The sequence below is a fragment of the Dipodomys merriami genome, unplaced genomic scaffold (genome assembly GCF_024711535.1).
Source record: "Dipodomys merriami isolate MVZ:Mamm:240054 unplaced genomic scaffold, mDipMer1.0.p SCAF_14, whole genome shotgun sequence".
Lineage (NCBI taxonomy): Eukaryota > Metazoa > Chordata > Mammalia > Rodentia > Heteromyidae > Dipodomys > Dipodomys merriami.
Window position 1 is genome coordinate 8,266,427 of NW_027202715.1, and position 21,407 is coordinate 8,287,833.

The 21,407-nt window shown below is 46.9% G+C and overlaps 1 protein-coding gene across 1 annotated transcript; it reads right to left on the bottom strand.

The window, feature by feature from the left end:
- Positions 1-567: 567 nt before the first annotated feature.
- On the bottom strand, positions 568-20,028 carry Mat1a (methionine adenosyltransferase 1A). The gene is made up of 10 exons (XM_070020722.1): positions 19,886-20,028; positions 19,428-19,800; positions 15,399-15,476; positions 13,944-14,066; positions 11,114-11,226; positions 10,494-10,637; positions 5,964-6,182; positions 4,590-4,772; positions 4,096-4,229; positions 568-3,051 (listed from the first exon to the last, which is right to left on the bottom strand). The coding sequence occupies exons 2-10, from the start codon at positions 19,519-19,521 to the stop codon at positions 2,949-2,951; spliced, it is 1,191 nt and encodes a 396-aa protein (XP_069876823.1). The 5' UTR covers positions 19,522-19,800; positions 19,886-20,028; the 3' UTR covers positions 568-2,948.
- Between the last annotated feature and the right edge of the window lie 1,379 nt (positions 20,029-21,407).

Genomic DNA, 21,407 nt, shown 5'->3' on the forward strand with positions numbered 1-21,407 from the left:
CACTTGAGCCACAGCGCCACTTCCGGCTATTTTCTGCTTATGTCGTGCTGAGGAATCGAACCCAGGGCCTCACACATGTGAGGCAAGCACTCTCCGACTGAGCCAACTTCCCAGCCCTGCTCTATCACTTTGAGCCACAGTACCACTTTTGATTTTCTGGTGTTTTAATCGAAGATAAGGATCTCATAGATTTTCCTGTCCAGCTGACTTCCAACTGCAATCCTCAGATCTCAGCCTCCTGAATAATTAGGATTACTGGCTGTGAACCATTGGCACCTGGCCTTGCATTCAACTTCAGTCACTTAATTCAGCCATTCAACAGATGCCCAGCCTTACTGCAGATGATATGCGGGAAAGGGCTGATACACAGCCAAGAGCCCACTCTGACATTGAGAAATCACTGGCCATCAGAGTGTCCCTGTCATATTCCCAACCTTCTTTGATCCTCAGGTCCCCACATGTGACATGGTGTTCCAAAGAAGCTGGCAGGAGGTGGGGGGGAGGGCAGTGAGTGCAGAGGGTAGCTCAAGAGTTTCTGGGGTTTTCCAGACAAAAGTAAGCATAGAGTAATTGCTCCTTGACTTTTTATTCACCATCCTACCAACATTACCAAATAAAGGTTTTAGTTTTACATAAACAATGTTGGTAAGAAAAATGGTATTTTTCTAGGGGGTAAGGGAAGTGTCAAATTCTGGGATTCAGCCATCCATATCCTGTGGGCACTTGAGGCTCCCGAAGCCACGAGAAGCCATGGGAAGAGACTGGAGCTTCCTTATCATGCACTTATGGCAGGTGTGTGTGTGTGTGTGTGTGTGTGTGTGTGTGTGTGTGTGTGTGTGTGTGTGTGTGTGTGTGTGTGTGTGTGTGTGTGTGTGTGTTGTGTTCGCGCGCGCATGAGCGCACGCTCTAGGACTTGAACTCAGGTCCTGGGCATGGTCCCTTAGCTTTTATGTACAAGACTGGTGCTCTACCTCTTGAGCCACAGTTCTACTTTCAGCTTATTTTCTTCTCTTAAGTGGTTAATTGGAGATGAGTGTCTCTGCCCAGGCTGGCTTTGAACCATGATCTTCAGTTCCCAGGCTCCTGAGTAGCTAGGATTAGAGACATGAGCCACCAGTTCCCAGTTAAGCTTCAGGATTTGATGGCAATTGGAATTTGCTACCAACTCCCTCACCCCTACTCACAAGGGCACCTACAGTTTCTTTTCCCTGGTAGAAGGGGGAGGCCAAGGTCCAGGCAAATGATGCCTGTCTGCTTTCTGAGGGAGGCAGCCTGGGGCACCTCTCCTGGCCAGAACCAGCACTGTGTGCCCTGGAAAGGTGCCATAAAGGCCCTGGCTGAGCCTGTCCTTGGAGGCTGAGAAATGGAGGTCTGCTAAGTGAGTCCCAGGCAGAGAACTGCTAGACAAACAAAGCCAGCCTAGATAAACAAGCCCAAGATCATGCAGCTTCCAGGACCCTGCTGGAGGACTCTGGGACTAATCAAGCTCCTCAGGAGGCAACCTTCTCCCAAAGGCAGAATCTCCTCATGACACCACAGGCGATTTGTCCATTACTAGGAACAAGCCCTGAGCCAGGGTCACTGGTTAACAATAGGTGTCTGGGCTTGAGGGAGGACTGGCTTCTCAGCAAGAGGGATGGGAGCCATGGGGGGTGGGGGGGGGAGAGAGAGAGAGAGAGAGAGAGAGAGAGAGAGAGAGAGAGAGAGAGAGAGAGAGAGACCTAACTTTTCTCATGCCCCAGAGGTTGAAATAGCCAAGGCCTGTGTGTCTCTGAGTAGCTGGGGGCTGGGATGGAAAGGCTGCTTCTTCATTCCCAACTCCAGTCCAGCCTGATAGGGCAGACCTGTCTATCTTACCTTGAACCCTCTTCTGGAACAAGCAACTCAAGAGTCCTTCGGGTCCATCTTGACTTTATAGAGCACTGCCCAGGACCGGCTGAAAGCTTTGGGGTGAATCTCCTAATTTGGAGTCAGCCCAGGCCCATGGCTTCAGGACAGAGTTCCCAGCCTTACTTCAATCTGCTTTATTATTGCTCAGGCCTGTTTCTGGTTTGGGACAGGGAGTCTACAGGCGACAAACTCCTAGGTTCATATCTTGGCCCTCACATGTGTGGTTGTGGAACCTTGTGAAAGCTATTTAGACTTGGTGCCAATTAAAGATACTACATCACTCATTAGGGTGAAGAAGGCAGCAGATCAGTTACTAGCTCAGGCCCTGGCACATTGCAGGTGCTCAGAAATCATCAACTATTACCTCTGATGGTGCCCAGCATGGAAGGAGCCTTTTTTTTTTTTTTTTTTGGTGTGTGCTGGTCCTGGGGCTTGAAATCAGGGCTTGGATGCTGTCCCTGAGCTTTTCTGCTCAAGGCTAGTGATTTTTGTGGTAGTTTATTGGACATAGAGTCTCACAGGCTGGCTTTGAATTGTAGTCTTCAGATCTCAGCCTCCTGTATAGCCAGGATTACAGGCATGAGCCGCCAGTGCCTGTCAGGGAAGAAACCTTTTACAGGCATGATGGGAGCAGATATAGAAGAAGCCAGGGTACCCAGGCCCATAGGGGCTCAGGTCTGTGAGATTCAGTCATCTGGGCTGAACCCAGCAGGGCCAAAGGGCCAAGGGTCAAGTCTATGCTGTGGGAGGAGGAGAATGAAGGACTTCCCTTTTGAGAGGAGTGGCTTTCCCACTACATTAACATTGTGCTGGTCTGATGGACAGGCAGGAGATCAATGTAACCAACCTTGTAAAGCTATGTGGCTCCTCCCAGTACCAGGAAGCTACCTTGCTTCTGGTCATTCCAAGGATTACAAGGTAGGGTAAAATTAGAGGGAAGTGGCTTTGCCCTGAGGTAGGGGAGAGAAAGGTACATCTAGGAGGGCCTGGGAGACCTGAGAATTGGGATTCTGGGGAGAGGAGGACAGAGACAGGGCTGGGCCTAGTTCCCATCAGCTCTAGATCACAAGTTTCTTGGGGACTTCCCAGGGAAACTCGCTTCTTCCAAAGTGGCCATAGCAGGCAGTCCTCTGGTAGATGGGCTTCTTCAAGTCCAAATCCCTGCAGGTTTGGTAGAAGGCAAGCTTGTTTTGAGTTGGAAAATTAGCCAAGGTTCTCTGCATTTCTCTCTCTTCCTTCCCTCCCTCCCTCCCTCCCTCCCTCCCTCCTTCCCTTCCTTCCTTCCTTCCTTCCTTCCTCCCCTCCTTCCCTTCCTTCCTTCCTTCCTTCCTTCCTTCCTTCCTTCCTTCCTTCCTTTCTTCCTCCCCTCCTTCTCCTTCCTTCTCTCCATTCTCTTCTTCCCTTCTTTCTCTCCTTCTTTTCTTCATTTGTCTGTCCATCTGTCCATCAGCCTGTACTGTGGCTGAATTCAGAGCCTCACATTCTCACTTAGCTTTTTCTCTCAAGGCTAGTGCTCTATTACTTGAGCTACACTTCTGTTTCCAGCCCTTAATTGTTTAACTGGAGCTAAGAACTTTGCTGCCCAGGCTGTCTTCCAGCCATGATCCTCAGATCTCAGCCTCCTGAGTAGCTAGCATTACAGGTGTGAGCCACCAGCAGGCAGCTCTCTCTTTGCATGTGATCACAGGAGCCACTGACAGTTGGAAGGACAGCCCTTCTGGGGGGCTGTGCCACCCACATGCAAAATCCTGCTTTGTAACTTAGGTAACAGAGGGTTTGAGGTGCAAAGACCACTGAGCCCACAGGGATCAGAGACTCAGAGTTGGTTGCCCTTTTAGGGTGCCTTTCTCCACTTCATTTCATTGGCCTGACCCAGAACCACAGGCCTCACAGCCAAGCTCCTGAAATCAGAGCTGGGACAGGAACCTGTGAGGATGGAACAGCTTACTGGGTTCTCAGCCTTCTGAGATTCCCCAGCCCCTTAAACGTGCTCCATGGAAGTTCTTGTCTGCTGGGCCAGTGGGAGTGTCACACAGCCTCCTTCAGCCTGAGAAGCCGGAGTGTGCACAGTGCTAGGCTGAGTTCTTGAGACCTTCCTACGTGGGAGGCTGGGAAGGCCTGCTTCCTGCTTTTCTCCTAGTTGAGCTGTTCATCTGGGCAGAGCAGGCACCAGATCCACACAGCATGGCACGGTAGAGCTCTTACCTGACTATGACACCTGGGCGGAGATCGAAGTTCCTGTTCACCACCTCTAGCAGCTCCCGCTCTGTCTTCTTGGAGGTCCCATAGGTGAAGATGGAGATGGACAGTGGCTCTGCCACACCAATGGCATAGGACACCTTGCAGAAAGGGGAGGCTCAGGTACTGAAGACCTCAGGGACCAAGGCCTCTAGGTCTCTAGGCCCCAGGCTTCTCCAACCCAACAGGTTCCTCTCTTGTCTGTTCAGCAGCTCTGCTGTCTTTTCTACATGTGCCTCTCTTCCTGAGCACTCATTTTTCCCTCACCAGATTTCCAAAACACTGGTTACAGTGCCCAGCTCAACAGACATAGAACCATGGGCAAAGGCCTGGCTTTCCCACCAGGCAAACATCTCCTTACTCCTCGTGGAAAGACACCCATCTTCATTAGGGAGAGGAAAGCAGGGTGAGACCAGGAATGGGTGTTCAGGGACAGGAAGGAGAAAGAGGGGGTGACCTACCTGGACAAGTACTCTCCGGCAGAGCCCTGCCTTCACCAGGGACTTGGCTACCCAGCGGGCAGCATAGGCTGCTGAGCGGTCTACCTTGGTATAATCCTTTCCAGAGAAGGCACCGCCACCATGAGCCCCCCAGCCACCATACGTGTCCACAATAATCTTGCGGCCAGTGACACCTGCATCTCCCTACAGGGGGGAAAGAAATAGGGACCAGTGAGAACCAGAGCCCCCCTGAATGGTGAGAGGAGCTGAAACACCCAGAAATGATGCCCCAAAGCCACCAGAAGGTGCTTTTCAAAAACTCTATGGCTGAGAATTATCTAGAAACCCCTTGCTCTCATTCAGGTTCTTTCAAGGGTGAGCAACAAAAATCAAGCTAAGCTAGAGGCTATCTGGGATCATGCCTCTGTTTTGTTTTGTCTTGTCTTTATGCAGGTCTTGGGGCTTGAACACAGGGCCTGAGCACTGTCCCTGAGGTTATTTTTTTTTATGTCATTGTTGTTGAATGTGCGGTTTGAACTCAGAGCCTGGGTGACCTCTCTGATCTTTTCTGCCCAAGCTTGGCACTCTACCACTTGAGCCACAGCTCCACTTTGGGTTTTTTTGTGGTTAATTGGAAATAAAAGTCGCACAGACTTTCCTGCCTGGCCTGAACTGTGAACCTCAGCTCTCAGCCTCCTGAGTAGTTAGGATTACAGGCGTGAGCTACTGGACCTGGCTCATACCTCTGTTTTCTAATATTAACATAAGAAGAAATCCTCCTATGGTAGAAACTTTCTTGCAAGAGATATAACACAGGCTCTGGCTCTGGCTACCAGAAATGTCAAGCTGGCGGTCTACACCCCCAGTGGTATTCTGTGCAGCATCCGTCAATGATGGATGCCTTTGAACCATGTGGGGGTGGGGTAGGGAGGAAGAGCTGTATGTTAAATGATCAGGGGAGACTCTGCTTACTCAAACGTTCCCTTCCATAGTCTATGTCTAGGCATCATTCCAAAGGAAAACAATAAACTTAACCTCTTTGCTTGCTTGCTTCCAAATGGCAGGCAATCTACCACTTGGGGCAGGCCTCTAGCCTTGACTTCCCTCTTAGCCTGAGCCACAGTGTCCACCAGAGCTAGCGGCAGCCATAGCACTGATGGATGGCTAGAGTGGGAGGGCCAGGGGGCGCTGAGTGGTAGGGTCCTAAGGACCTGGCTCCACTTCTTCACAGGCTGACAGATACCTAGCAGACCCTCCCAGAGGATAGTCAATGAGATTGCACCCTGAGTGCCTAGCCAGACCTAGTTGAGTCATTCCTGGCTTGTCTTTTGCTGTCTGTTTGGAAATACAAGCAGCCCCAGTAACAAAGACCCTCCTTCAGAGACAAGGGCTCACCTGGGGACCTCCGATGACAAACCGCCCACTGGGCTGCAGGTGGTAAATCGTGTCTTCGTCTAGGTACTTGGCAGGCACCACGGCTTTGATCACCTGTTCCTTCAGGGCCTTGCGCATGACCTCCAATGTTATGTCTTCGTTGTGCTGGACAGAGATGACGATGGTGTGGATGCGCACCGGGATGACAGCGCCATTGTCCTGCGTGTACTGAACAGTTACCTGTGCAGCAGAGGGGCAGGGGGAGTCACTTGTGAGACTGAGGCCTGTGCTGCGGTGACATCACAGCTGGTCACAGAGCTACAGAACGGTTCCCAGGGCTAAGTGGGGGCTCTTCTCCTCCAAGGGCCCTTGGAACGCCAATGGGACACATTTGAAAAGTTTCCCTGCACTATGGGGTAACTAAGCATAAGGCATGGCTATTCCCATGTGTCACCATAGTAAGTACTACCAGGAACCTCACATTTCTATTCATCTGTGACCCAACCAGGCTCCTCTGCTATCCTAGAGGCTGCTGGGTACCAACAAATGTCTCCCTAGTCCAAGCCCTCTTCCACCTCTCCAGGACATTGGACCAAACTATTCCTGCTCCTGCCAGTGGGCCCAGGAATTGATAGGCCATGTGTCACTGACAGGGATGGGGCCCTTTGGTCTTGGGCCATGAAGGGTTAAAAGAGGTCTTTAGACAAGGGGATAGTTGTTAGTATCCAGAACCTCTGAGACAAAAGCAAGGAGTCTGGAGGAGCTCTAAAAGTGCGTATAGGCCTAGGAGATTTGTCAACTGTAGGATGGGAGGGAACCTTGCCAGGGTGGCTGACACAAAAAAAGAACAGCCAGACTGGACTGTCAGCACCTAAGTGTTTCATCAAAGGAAGGGAGAGGAGAGTGCATTGGGGTGGGGGTTGGGACTGACTACAAAGCTCTAGAAGGTCAGGCCATAGCATGCATTTGAACATTTACTCCCAGAGGCATGTTCTCTGCCCAATCTGTGTATTATCTAATATTTAAGACACTGCAATAGAGAAGGCATGTTTAACTCCACAGAACAAAGCAACAGGGAGTGAAACAATCCATCTGCCATCACGTAGTTTGTGAAAGGCGGGAAGAGCTAACACCCATTCAGCCTGACCCAAAAGCTTGCAAACTGCCTCTCCAGCATCCCTGTTTTTTATTAATCCCAGGAGTCTGACATCAAAGAGTGTCTGTGGGAACAAAGGAACGTGGACTTTGCAGGGCAAGTGGGAGGAGGTGGTGTGGATGGCAGATAATGATTGGAAGAGAAGCCAGGAACAGTGAAGCATGACTTGCATGACAGAAGATGCACTCAGGAAAAGAAGCTGAGGATGCCGAATGCAAATGCCTTGGCCCAAATCACACGTGATCTGGAGGTTTATGGCCTGATAGCTAGGGACACTGCCCAGCAAAAGCTTGCCATGTAGGACTGTAGGCCATGGGCTCAATGCTGCTTTGGTCAACTGAGATAGTAGTACCCAGAGTGTGAGAGGTGTTTAAGTCTGCTAGTGTGCGCCTATGTCACTGCCTGTACAGGACTGCTCCCTATCTAGAGCTGGTTAGGACCTCAGGGCAGCACACAATATCCTACAATATACTACAGCGAAGCCTCTGCTTCCCAAGGTCCTTTATCCAGCCATCAAATGTGGGTCCATATCAACGCTTGCTCTGGGTCTTATGGGTCCAAAAGGGTGGGATCCAGAATCGCCTGACTTTAGAGAGGTGAGTGGATCACACATATTGTGTAGGTTTAACTCTTAAATTCTGGGATGCCCATACATAGGACTCTAAAGGGAACTGGAGTCAAAGATGGGGTACAGTGGGTCTCAGGAAAAGACAGTTGTAGCAGGCTATAGATGATGGGCTTCATGGACCCTCAAAGAGAGGTGGGTACACCTTCCTACTTTGGCTCTATTGCTCCCTGGATGATTCCAATCCAACCCCTCCCCCACACCCCTTAGCAAACCTCATGTAGTGTCTTTGTGGAAACACCAAACTGGGTGACAGAGCAAAGGGCCCCAGCTCCGCTCTTATCTCATCATGTCAGCAAAGGGAGGAAAAATACAGCATGGAAAACACAGCTCTGACCCAGTATAAAAATAGCCCTCCTACGGCCACCCGATTGTCAATATCAGCAGCAAGAATTTGTTCAGGTGGAAAGATTCATCCTGTTCACAGTCCACATGGACAGATGATGAAAATCCTTTACAAATAGGGTGTGGAGGGGGAGGAGGCCTGCCCCTGCCCCCAGCACGGTGCCCTTGCGTGGAGGTAGTGTGGGCAGTGAGCTCAGCTGCCCTAGGGCTCAGCCATCAGCACACTTTGTCTGGAGCTGGTGCAGGGCTTCCTGTGGCAGAATGACGTCAACTTCATACCTATGCAGGCACCCACCATGCCATTTTTTTTTTTTACTAGTGCTCTATCATTTGAGCCACAGCTTCACCTCTGACTTTTTTTTGCTGGTTAATTGCAGATAAGAGATTCATGGACTTTCCTGCCTGAGCTGGCTTGGAACCATGATCTGTATGTAGATCTCAGCATTCTGAGTAGCTAAGATTACAGGTGTGAGCCACCAGCCAAACCTTCTTCTTCTTTTTTTATCTTAGCTAAACAGAATGAAGGAATAGCTAGTCAGACAGGTTGCTCTTCCAATCCTTTCTTTCACCCAAGGGAAAGGAAAGCTTGGTGAACTCTACTGGCTTTCTCCCACCCCTATCCTAGAATTTTCTTTCCTGTGGCTCTCTGCTTTGTTTCTAGACTATACCACCATCCCAGTGCAGGCTGGGCCAGAACTTGCCAATCTTTCTGTGTAGTACTTTCTTCTGGAACTATAACAATCTACAAAATTATCTCTCCTGCCCCTACAACCTCCAATGACACGTGGGAGATGCTAGTGGCCTGACCTCCCACTTGGGGAGAGGTTGTCACATAGAATAGCTCAGGAAGCCTCAGGGAATATGGGGTGTCTTTGGGCCATAAACATCTGGCCTTGCTCCAGATGTAGACAAGGTGTAACCTCTGCACTGGGTATGGCCCCAGAACACCAGAAGTGCCAATTCCAAATTCAGGTGGGTGGAAATGAGTTGTCTAGTGGTGTCTGGGGATGACATTCAAAAGTGATGAGCTTGGCTAGAAACTTGTGGATGAGGGAGGACCAGGGAAGGAGCCTAAATAAGGGTGGGAGCAAACTCAGGAAGCCCCAAGAAACAACCAGAACTGAGTGAGATGACATGGGTTAAGCAATGATGCTGTGGAATGGGACAGGCAGCAGAAGGTAATGTTGGGAGACCAAGATGTTGAATGACAGAATGACAAGCAGATCTTCCCCCTGCCACCAGAGAAGGCAGAAAATACAGAGACATGATTGGAAGATTTGGGGAAATTAACTGGAATTCCCATGGAGGAAGAACTTTGGGGAGGGTAGGGGGGTGGTGCTTGCTGGTAGGCATGGGGACAGCTCTGTAAAAACTGGGCTGAGAGTAAAGGATGCTCAGCTGGGAACAATAAGGGGCACAAGTAGGGTATCCTCTTAGTCTTGCTTAGGGACCGCTTATTCTCCAATCCACCCCATCAGCAGAGCAGGAGATGGCACTGAATGGCACAAGCAGGCTCTCAGGCACCTGTGCTTGCACGTTGAGGAAGAAATGAAGTGATTTAGAGGGACCTATGGTACAAGATGGAGGAACAGCAATCCACAGCAGAACAAAGGGAGAGAGAGCAAGTGGGGGACAAAGTACCAAGACCTTGAGCATCACATGTTGAATCGTGGAAAGGAGCCAGGGCAGGGGGGGGGGGCGGGGAGGGGTGAGAGGGGGGTACTGTCAAAGGTCATCAGGGTTAAACAGAGAGCGACGTGGGCAGTGAAGGGCGACAGGACACTTCCACGTATGCTAACACTTGCATCACTGCCGGACTTCAAATAGGGACTTGGGGACAGATTTCAACAGAACAGGGAGTAGGGAGGTCAGGGCCCATGGAGTTGGAAAATCTTTTATTTTTCTTTTGTGCCTGCCCTGGGGCTTGAACCCAGGGCTTAGGTACGATCCCTTAACGTTTTTGTTCAAGTCTGGTACTCTACAACTTGAGCCATATCTCCACTTCTGGCTTTTTAGTGGTTAATTAGAGATAAGAATCTCATGGACTTTTCTGCCAAAACAGCTTTGAACTGTAATCTTCAAATCGCAATCTCCCGAGTAGCTAGGATTTATGTGTATGAGCCACTACCAGTGCTTGGCAGTTTTATAATAAATTTGGTGACAGAGGTAAGGATGGAAGATAAAAAGAATTAAAATAGGTGTTTTTTTCCTCAAAGGGACAATTCATTGAGTACCTAGATGGGACATTTTGTTCTTTAAAAAATGGCAAGAGTTGGGGTTGGAGGTGTGGCTCACTTGGTAGACTGCTAGCCAGTGAGCGAAAGTGTCAGGTAGTGAGTCCTGAAGTCCCAGGCCTGGACCAGGAAAGACCAGAATCAATAGGCTAGGGAGCGCTCATAGTTACTGCAGAGAGCCCCCCGCTCACCTGAGTCTTAGAGTCGGGTCTCAGCCAGGGCAAGACGCCAGAGCACCTCAGTTCCGCCATCCGTGCATTGAGTTTGTGAGCAAGCACGATAGTAAGGGGCATGCATTCTTCTGTCTCATCTGTGGCATAGCCGAACATCAAACCCTGCAGCAGAACATCAGGACTGACTACGCAACACCTACCTCACACCAGCTGGATGACAGGTATCTCCAAATGGAACCGTTTCCCTGATGGTTCCATATTTACTGGGTGCCTTCTACATGAACAGAGGACACCAAGCGTATTTAAAAGAGGAAGGGACACCGTCTTTGACTCCCCCCACCCTCCCCCAGTACTCAGGAAGCGAGAAGACAAGATGAGGCAGGCATTAGAACCACAGCCTGACACAGAGCAGCCAGACTCTGAATGGACTGCCACAAGGCAGAGTGGTGGAAGCCACTCTGAGCCTGGGTCTTCTTCCTCAGCCCTGATGCTAGGTTAATGGATCTATCCCCAAGTGTCCCGAATCCATTTCTCATGACTTTCTCTGCTTGCTCCTCCATAGGTCATAGCTCAGACCAAGACAGAACATACTGGAGTGAAGTCCCCCTTGCAGTTCCCTCCCCACATGGTTGACATACCTGATCTCCTGCCCCGACATCCTCTTCATTTCTGTCTAGATGGACACACTGGGCAATATCTGGTGACTGTTGTTCCAGAGCCACCAGCACATTGCAGGTCTTGAAGTCAAAGCCTGAGCAGAAGGACAAGCAAGCCTGAGTGGGGATGTGGTCACTCCGAGCAGGGTGGTGAGCTTCCTGGGGGACTGCTCAGATGTTTAGTGTCCAAGTAGGAAGTTGGAGGTCTAGTAGGTCTAGTAGGTCCACAGCTAAAGGTCAGAGAAAGCCATGCATCCTTCCTCCATGATCATGTGGAACTCTTTTGTCAAAGAAAATTCAACTAGGCATCAGTGGCTCACTGGTGTAATTCTAGCTACTCAGGAGGCTCAGATCTGAGGATCATGGTTAGAAGCCAGAGCAGCAGGAAAGTATGCAAGACTCTTCAATTAACTTACAAAAATCTGGAAGTGGAGCTATGGATCAAGTGGTGGTAGAGTGCTGGCCTTGAGGAAATAAAAGCTAAGGGATAGCGCACAGGTCCTGAATTCAAATCTCAGGGCCAACACAAAAGAAGAAGAAGAAGGAGAAGGAGAAGGAGAAGGAGAAGGAGAAGGAGAAGGAGGAGAAGAAGGAGAAAGAGAAGGAGAAAGAGAAGGAGAAGAGGAGGAGGAGAAGGAGGAGGAGGAGGAAGAGGAGGAGGAGGAGGAGAAGGAGGAGGAGGAGGAGGAGGAGGAGGAGGAGCAGGAGGAGGAGGAGGAGGAGGAGGAGGAGAAGGAGGAGGAGGAGAAGGAACTGTGACATAAAAACTACGTAGCACCAAAGCTGTTCTGGATGACAAGTCAGATTCATGACTCTAGGCCTTTGGTTTCTCAGAGAGCAAGTCTCTAGACATTCATTTGAAAAAAACACTGGAGGGAGTAAAACTCAAGGGCCTTCCAATTCAGAACCCCAGGTGTGTGTTGAGCCCAAGTATTCAATATACTGATCAAATGCCATATGCATAAACCATCCAGAGAGAGTCCATTTGACCCAGGTCACAGACAAGCTTGAGTATAGGGAAACCCAGGAAACTGAGTGCAACTCAGCAAGAGCTGGGCTCTCTATCACTCCTCCTTTTCTACAGGATAGTGCTCCTGGAAATGTTCTCTGCTACCTGAGGAAGAACAAGATTTACTCTGCAATAAGGTCTAAATATATAAACAAACTGGCTTTGCTGGGCATAGAAGGGCAAAGCTTCTCTACATGGTGACATCTCAGACATTGCTGCTCAGGAGAACAGGATTCCACTGTGAATCCCTCACATCTTGACTGGGAAAGTTAAATTACATTGACTGTTTCTCCCAGGAATAATAATAATAATAATAATAATAATAATAATAATCCTCCTCCTCCTCCTCCTCCTCTTTCTCCTCCTCCTCCTCCTCATCCTCCTCCTTCTTATTTTGGGGCCTCGTGTTCTCACTTAGCTTTTATATTCAAAACTGGCACTCTGTGACTTGACCCACACCTCCACTTCTGGCTTTTTGCTGGTTAATTGGAGACAAGAGTCTCAAGGACTTTCCTGCCTAGGCTAGAATTGAACCATGATCCTTAGATCTCAACCTCCTGAGTAGCTAAAGATTGTAGGAGTGAGCCACCGGCACCTGTTCCCTGTGATTTATGACACCTCCTCTCCTCCAGGTTTTATTCACTCAAGTAACTTTTATTGCTTATGATTGCTTTAGATCTTATCAAACTATGGCTGGACTGAGCTTCTTTTTTATTGTTTTTTTAATTAATAAGTTTTTTTTAATTGTGAAAATACCATACAGAGGGGTTACAATTACATGAGCAAGGTAATGAGTACATTTCTTATCAAGCATTGCTGCCTCCTCCTTTGTTTCCCCTTACCACCCCTGCCCTCCCATCTCTCCCCTCTTCCCTCCGAAAGTTGTAAAGTTTGTTTTTTGATATAACGTCTTATATATCTCATTGTTGCAATGGGTCCACCTGTATCCCTATTAAAACAATTTGTTTTTTCCCTTCCCCTCTACAAATTATACTAACATCAATACCGTGAAAACAGGGGTTATACCGTGGGGGAGGGACATACAAAGCAACAAAGAAATCATCTTATAAATATGTTAGAAACAATCACAAGAAAGAAAAACCACTTGAGTCCTTATCTTGGGGTTCATTTCACCTGATATCAACTTATCTGACCATTTCTGCTTGTCTCAGACATATACTAGTTATTGCAAATAAGGAAAACCATGGGACCTGTGTTTCTTTGGGCCTGGCTTACTTCCTATAATTTTTTCCAAGTTTTTCCATTTCCTAACAAATGAGCTAATATATCAGCATGAGTGCTCCTCATTTATGTCCCACAAAGATGCCATGGGCAATGGGAAGCAGTATAGTTTAGTGGAAAGCACAGAAATTCCACTTGCGGTGGCCTGTCACTGACTACCTTACATAAATGGGTTTCCTTTCTAAGTCTCCATGTTTTCATCTGCATAAGAAGCATGCCGGAATTTCTGGACTGATAGAGCAAGACAATGCATGAAGGAGTCAGTACCAGTGTCTTACAGATGCCTGAGAACATCCCCCCTCCTCTTCCTTCCCCAGAAGAGGGTATCTCCCATCACCAGGAGCTTCTTGCTCTAATAAAGCCTCGGCCATCCCCAAGGTGTCAGGATCTTAACATTGATGAACATGTGTTGGTTCCACTGGCTGCAGTCTAGGGGCATTGTTCATCCTGGCAGGATCTGCACTTTCATAAAGCCCAAGGCTCAGCGTGCTCCCGCCATGGGGAAGACAGCTCTCTCAGCAAAGGCTTGCATACATTCCAGTCCCCAGAGCCCACACTTACCCTTGGCAGAATCATCGTAGCCAATGTTCTTGATGGTGTCTCTTACCACCCGCTGGTAGTCCACCATGGCCACCGAGGTGATCTCCCCACACAGCAGCACCATGCCTGTCTTACACACTGTCTCTGTAAGGGAGCAAGGGCAGGTCATCCCCATGGGCCAGCGAAGGGATGCCAAATACCTGGACTCCTCTTATCACCAAGAAGAAGACTTCAAGGGATTTATTTATGAGCAACAGATTCCAGAGAGGAAATAATAGTGTCAATAAGAGTGTTAATAAGTCCAGTCCTAAGAACTGAGCATCTTCAAATACTTTGGGAATGATCAGTTCTACTTGAGTTTTGTGCCAAGTACTTATTCCTCAGAGAGCTACACAAGTGGTTTAACCTTTTAGTTTCCTTAACCATCTCATGAGGATAATAGTAAGACTGTTGGGTGGATTCAAACAAGACAATGGTTGACAAAGCTGTCATAATGATCCTAGTGGATGTTTATAAGCAATCTCAATCAGCCCAGAACTCCACTGGGGCCATGGGCAGTGGGATCCTGCCTTAAAGGATGAAGACAGACCAACCTTCTCCCAAGCCATGTTCAAAGATGTCAGGGTGTGATCTACCCTCAGAAGGTCATGGGGCCAAGATGCCACCAGGTGGCAAAGAACCAGTCTGTGCAGTGGAGAGCACATGGTAGAGCAGTGGGGGCTCTGATCTCTGTGCTGGGCCTCCACTGCCCCTTGTCTTAGCTAGCCCTGTGATCCCCTCTGTGACCCTGTAGAATTCCTAGCTCTGCTGTGTTGAGTCCTTCAACCCAGGCCCAGCTTGGCTGTTGGAGGATGTACACCATCTATAATAGTGAAGATCTTCAGCTTTCAAGAGCCTCCAGAGATGATGGATGCAGCTGGGCACAGAGCTCAGTGTTTTAGTTCAACATTAAATCTCTTAGGAAAGCTGTTGAGTGTAGTTATGGATGGTTGGCAAAACAGTTGCCAATAGTTGTGTGAAATGGGAGGCATGAATCACTTCAATCCAGGGTCATAGCACTAGGAAGGAGAACAAGGGCAGGAGCCGGGCATGCGTGGAGCTATTGAAGGCCCCTCTAACGGGGCCACAGGTCATGGCCAGCTGGACAACTACCATTGCTTCCAGATCTTGTGTCGCATCTGGAGGCTTGGTCCAAGCACTGCTCTTAGAAAGACCAGGTGGCATGAAGGCCAGGTCCCCACCCAGCACACTATGGTAGCCAAATGCCAAATACGTGCTGGAATAATGAACACTTTTGTTTCATGGTTAGAAATGTACCTCTCCTCTCACCATAGGAAAAGTCACCAAAATGAAGCAGGCCCCTGCAGACCAGGGGACATGGACTTTGAAACTCTGTGCAACTCAGTGATTGTATGCACAGCGTGAATCTGTCAGTCCCACCCTTGTGTCTTTAGGAAGAGAAATCATATGTCTTACCACACGCCACCTTGGCATTGGGGTCTTGCTTGAGGTGGGCATCCAGTACTGCATCACTGATCTGGTCACAGATCTTGTCTGATAAGAACAAACATGGGCGACAATCACATAAACAACATGTTCAACAAACTGAGATCTTAGAATAAGTAACTATTTTGTCCATTTGCATGTCAAATCTACCTGCCAAAGAAAAGAGAAAAATTCTCTTAAATATGAGCTGGTGGCTCATGTCTATAATCCTAGCCATTCAGGAGACTGAGACATGAGGATGGTGGTTGGAAGCCAGCCTGGGCAGGAAAGTCCATGAGATTCTTATCTCCAATTAACCACCAAAAAGCTGGAAGTGGAGATCTGGTTCAAGTGATAGAACACTAGTCTTGACTATTAAACCTCAGGTCCTGAGTTTAAGCCCTAGGATTGGCATACAAAAGAAGTGAGAAATAAATTAAGGGGATGAGTGATGCTGAGAGAGATGGGAGGAAATAATGAAAAGGGTGACAATGATCAAGACAAACTGACATGTTGAATCAAAACCCTTCTAAGCCGGGCGCCCGTAGTTCACGCCTGTAATCCTAGCTACTCAGGAGGCTGAGATCTGAGGATCGTGGTTCAAAGCCAACCCCGGCAGGAAAGTCTGTGAGACTCTTATCTCCAATAAACCACTAGAAAACCAGAAGTGGTGCTGTGGCTCAAGCCGTACAGCACTCACCTTGAGCTGAACAGCAGAGAGACAGCGCCCAAGCCCAGAGTTCAAGCCCCAGGACTGACCAAAAAAAGAAAGAAAGAAAAGCCCCAGAAAGAGGAGTTAAAGTCTTTAATCACATCAGTAAGATTAGCTGTGAGGCGTATTGTATGTAAAATACCACACCTAAGTTCTCCATGCTGCCCATGAACATTCCACAGGAGCACCCTACATATCATTGCTGGTTCACAGAATGTTTCCATGAGCAGCTCTTAAATCGTTCCCAGGTCACTCAGTACCCTGTAAGCCAGGTGTCCTTACTAGGACCTCTGGACCACACAGGGATAGAGAAGGGTTCAGTATGAGCTGGGATTTGTTCTCACTCTTCCACCATGAGCCTAAAGGTCTCAACATGGTCTAAATGGCACTATGGGAAAATGTACTCCACTTTGGGGTTATACAAACTGAATACTCATTAATGAACAAATAAAAGTGACCTTATTTATATGTATTGCATTTAATTTAAGCGTTGAAAACCCAAAAAATCTGTTTCTTAATAGGTTCATTCGTTTTGGAGTTAATTTGGAATCAAGCAGTTCAATACTCAAGAACAGATATGAAGTCCTATAATTGAGGACAAGAGTTAATCTGCTATTAAAGGAGAGCTCTCTATTTTTTCCTTCAGAGATGGCTACAAAACATATGTTTGCATCTTTCTATCCAGTGGCAGATCCTGGCTGTCAATCTAGGTTTGTTAGGGTCCATACCTTCTGTATGGTCCTAACCAATGAAGGCCTCCAAAAATAGCCTGAAAAAAAATATGGTAGTCACTTCAGGCCTACCCACCACGAACTTTAGAAGCTATCTGTGGGCTGAGCTCCAAGTCTCTGTTTATTTCAAGATGCAGATCCCAGGTCCCAAGTTGTGTAGGAAAATAGAATAGATAAAAGGACAAGCTAGAGTCAGGAAAGGGCCATCAAGATAGCTCCAAGGATAGACCATGCCTGAAGCTATTCTTTTCAGGCTTCCCAAAGGCTATCTGCACCCAGCAAATTTCAGACAGCCCACAGTTTGCTATCTTGGAATCTGAAAAACCAAACTAGAAGTTTATCAGCAATGGAATGACAAGCAGAAGGTCACCAAGCCTTAAGAGGAAAATGACCTAAGAAAGCAGTTAGCTTTTAGTGAAATCAGACAAACAGATGGGCTGTCATTAAGCTACTCGCCAATCAATGGATAGGCAGGAATTTTCATTGACTGTACACTGAACACTTTCCTACTAATACAACGACTCAGACTTGACCTACTCTTTGCTACTGGGTAGAGTAAATCCTTTTCCTGACCTGTAGATAAACTTTGTAAACTCTGGAACTGCCCAGAGTTCAGGTTGTCAGACATCAGTAATGCACCTGAGATTTTTTTTTTTTTGTCGGTCCTGGGGCTTGAACTCTGGGCCTAGGCACTGTCCCTCAGCTCTTCAGCTCAAGTTGAGCGCTCTACCACTTGAGCTACAGCGCCACTTCCGCACCTGAGATTTTTAAATACAGAAGAGCTAAATAATCAATCTGCAAAGTAATACACAGTGGCTATTTATAAGTCTCATACAAAAACAATCTAATCCAAGATTTTTTTAAACAGTACTACTATTGACATTTTTGACCAAATAATTCTTTGTGGTAAGACAATCTTTTGCAGTAGTGGATGTTTGGCAGTATGCCTCTATGTAATTGAAGCCAGGAACACCTTCTACCATCCCAAAGCTGTGACAACCAAAAAATATCCCCAGACATGACTCAATGCTCTTGAAGGACAAGGGGCAAAATTATCCCTACCAGGTGAGGACTACTGGCTAATGCACATAGAAAGAGTTGTACTTTGAAATGCCCAAATCCAAGTTATAAAATATTAAAGTTAAATCCCTTTACTTCCAGCGGTGTGTCTCAGGTGGCAGACTGCCTACTTGTCAAGTGTAGGGCCTTGAGGTCGGGTGCCATGGCTCACACCTTTAATCTTAATTACTCAAAAGGCTGGGATCTGAGGATTGAAGTTCAAAGCCAGCCTAAGCAAAGAAAAGTTCCTCAGATTCTTTTTTCTTTACTAATTAACCAGCAAAAAGTCAGAAGTGAAGTTGTCGTTCAAGGAGTAGAGCACCAGCCAAGCCAAGTGAGAGCACAAGGTCCTGAGTTCAAGCCCCAGTACCAGCACACACACCAAAAAAACCAAAAACAACAACAACAAACCACCTGTTACCATGCACACGCGTACACACACAGACACACAGACACACACACACACACAAATCCCATTTTTTTTAAAAAAGGAAGATGGGAACAGATAGACTTAGTAACAAGTTACCATATACCTCCATACTCTAATTGATTTGTAGAAATATCTATATCTATATCTATCTATCTGTCTGTCTGTCTGTCTTCCTGCCTGCCTGCCTATCATCTATCTATCTATCTATCTATCTATCTATCTATCTATCTATCTATCTATCTATCTATCTATCTATCTATTTCTATAATAGTTCTCCAAGTAGAGTTCCTATACTACTTCCAGCATCTCCCTGGACCTGGTTAAAAACACAAATTCCTTAGTCTCTATTCAGACCTACTGAATAGAGGCACTGTAGCGGTGAGATCCAGGATTCTGATTCACCAATAGGTCATACTGATGTATGCCAAGGCTTGAAGACATCTTCCCTACCATCTGCAACTCTGAAAACCTGGGCAAAGCCCTCACTGTCACCAAGAAGTTCCTCTCACTTCCCCCACATCATGATCTAGCCACCTTTCAGGTAGCAAAACAATGCTCAGATTTTCTTCTTCTTCAGGAAGCCATTGATATACTTCTGCTAGAGACTATCCCTGAGATGGTTTGGTGCCTAGAGATTCATCTCAGTATCTCTCAGAATTCATGGATGTTCATTTCTAAACCGCACCTGCTTTACAGAGGAAAACATGTGCATTATCTAGGATCTTAGATGGGAAAACATTTTCTGTTGACTTAAATAGCTTACTGATAATAGATGACTAAAGCATTACTCAAAAAAAAAAGATATACAACAATAGGATCTTTGCACATATACTCTTAGCTGCCAATCCCTTGTTCACTCTCAGCCCACACTATGCTGAGAGGCTGGTGGTGGGCAACATGGACCTGGACCCTCAGTTTCAAAATGTGTGATTGTTTTACAAAACTATTTTATATAGTTTCTCCAAGAGAAGATCCCTTTTGGTAAGTAATTTGCAATTTTTTTTTCAAAGATACATAATAGAAGTGACTTCCCCAAGCATAGGCTGGGAATGACGGCTTTGTCAATGTACCCAGGACAGCCTACTTACCTGGATGTCCCTCTCCTACAGATTCAGATGTAAACATGAAGGCTCCTTCTTCACTTAGAGAATGATCACACAAGCCATCCACAGGTCCGTTCATTGTGTCACGCTTTTCCACTCCGCTTCTCCAAAGGCGACAACTTCAGTGCTGTGACTTTGCCTGAGATTTATTTATTTATTTATCCCCCCTCCCCACCCCTCCCCCTATAAACCCAACAACAGGCTTGTCTTTGGCAGAGCCAGGATCACCTCTGCTCAACTGCCTGGTGCACACGTGAGAGCCAGGTGAGGATGGGCGAGGAAAGAGGGAGTGGATGAAATACAGTCCAATGAACTTGTCACTCCCTCTGGCTGGTCAGAGCTTGCTCCTGAGTGGCTCCTATATATGGAAAAGTGAAAGTGCCTGAATGATCATGTGAGTCCATTGGAGGAGTCCATTTCCTGGGAGGGGAGGCCTCACTTACCTCGAGGAAGGTTTAGTCTTCAGCGCTGACGTCCCAAATGCTAAGTATCTGATCATTCAAAGGACCAGATGGCTGTACAGATTCTGCAAAATCAGAGGTCTCTCTGGGACTTCTTCCAGCCATTTAACTCTCATCTCTAAACTGCTCTGGAGTTAACATCCCACTTCAGGGAGGGGGGTGGTGGTCTATGTGAGGACAAGAGGGTACAGGTAGGCAGTAAGGGACTCTCTCTGAGACACGGTTTAGAGACTAAGATTGCAATACTGGGGCTTGGCTGGCAAGTGCTCCCTCCTCCTCCCCCCCTTATCTTATCTGGATTAGCTTCACTCCCCCTCTACTACCTCAGGGCAGAGCGGGAGGCTCCACCTGTACTCCCAGCTAGCTAGGATATTACACAACACACTCGTTTTAGAGGGAAACTTTTAAATCCTCGTTTCTTTTCTGCCAAGACAAAAATCACCTGAATGTTCAACTAGAAGAGGTCTACAGGAAAATTAACAAGCAAGGTTTTTGTTTGTTTGTTTTTGTTTTAAATTACCTGGACAGATGACAGAGAAAAAAATTTAAACAAAATTTTAAACAAAGAGCTTCTGAGAGACATATTCTTTACAGAGAAATCATCAATTTCCCAGATTTTCCAGATGGCATATTAAATGCCTATATAGATGGTTCTAAATACTTCATAGACATCTTGTTCACATGATTGCTGCATTAAGCTTTGCTTCAATTAAAAAGAGGAGAAGAAAAAGTGGGCTGTATCTTAAGCTCCCATCCTAAAGAAGAGCATCTCTCATCTTTCATCCTACACTCTCCTACTTGGCTACATCCCTCACTCGTACAACAAAGGGAACTGAGATTAGATAGAATGCAAATGGCTGGAGAAGTAGGTTCCCACTAGAATAGAATGATGGCTGGAGTGACATCCATCCAGGTGCATTGTACTTACAAACTGACCTGTTGACTCGAAACCCTTTTGTCCAACTACTTATGGATAATAATAAAATAAAAATCTGAAAAGAAGCATTCAGAAAGTAATCTACTAAAACTTTGTGAATCAGCATTCATCTATGAAAAGCCAAAAAGTCAGGCAATAGGCCTAACAAACAATTCTGGTGACCAAAACCTCCATTTAGATTTAGTATATCATCATTTCACTTTTTTTTTTCTGGCACAAATTCTAGGGGCTTCAAGTTCCAAGTTTGCTAGTTGGTCAGTAGTCACAGTATAATTCCTCCAGGGAATTAAACTTATATTTGAATGACTTCTTTTAAAATAATGTGAGAGATTTTACAAAGGCATTTAACAGTGAGTGAACTGAATAGTTCAGACCCAAGACTGCTAAAAATGCAGAGAGGATCTAGCCAATGGAAGGCATGGACTAAGAAGGACTCAAACTAGGACTTTAGACAAAAAAAAAAAGCCTTCTCACTGTTATCACATAAGACTGTTCCTGTTTGTACCTAAAACATTTCAACATCCTTGTCCCTTTGGAAAATTTCTTTTGGGTACATTAGTTTCAAGC

Coding starts and splice junctions, on each gene's coding strand:
- Mat1a (XM_070020722.1), bottom strand. CDS start 19,521: ATGAACGGACCTGTGGATGGCTTGTGTGATCATTCTCTAAGTGAAGAA. Junction 4,230..4,589: donor GCCGGAGAGTACTTGTCCAG/GTAGGTCACCCC, acceptor CCTTTCTGCAAG/GTGTCCTATGCCATTGGTGT. Junction 3,052..4,095: donor CGCCCAGGTGTCATAGTCAG/GTAAGAGCTCTA, acceptor CCAAACCTGCAG/GGATTTGGACTTGAAGAAGC.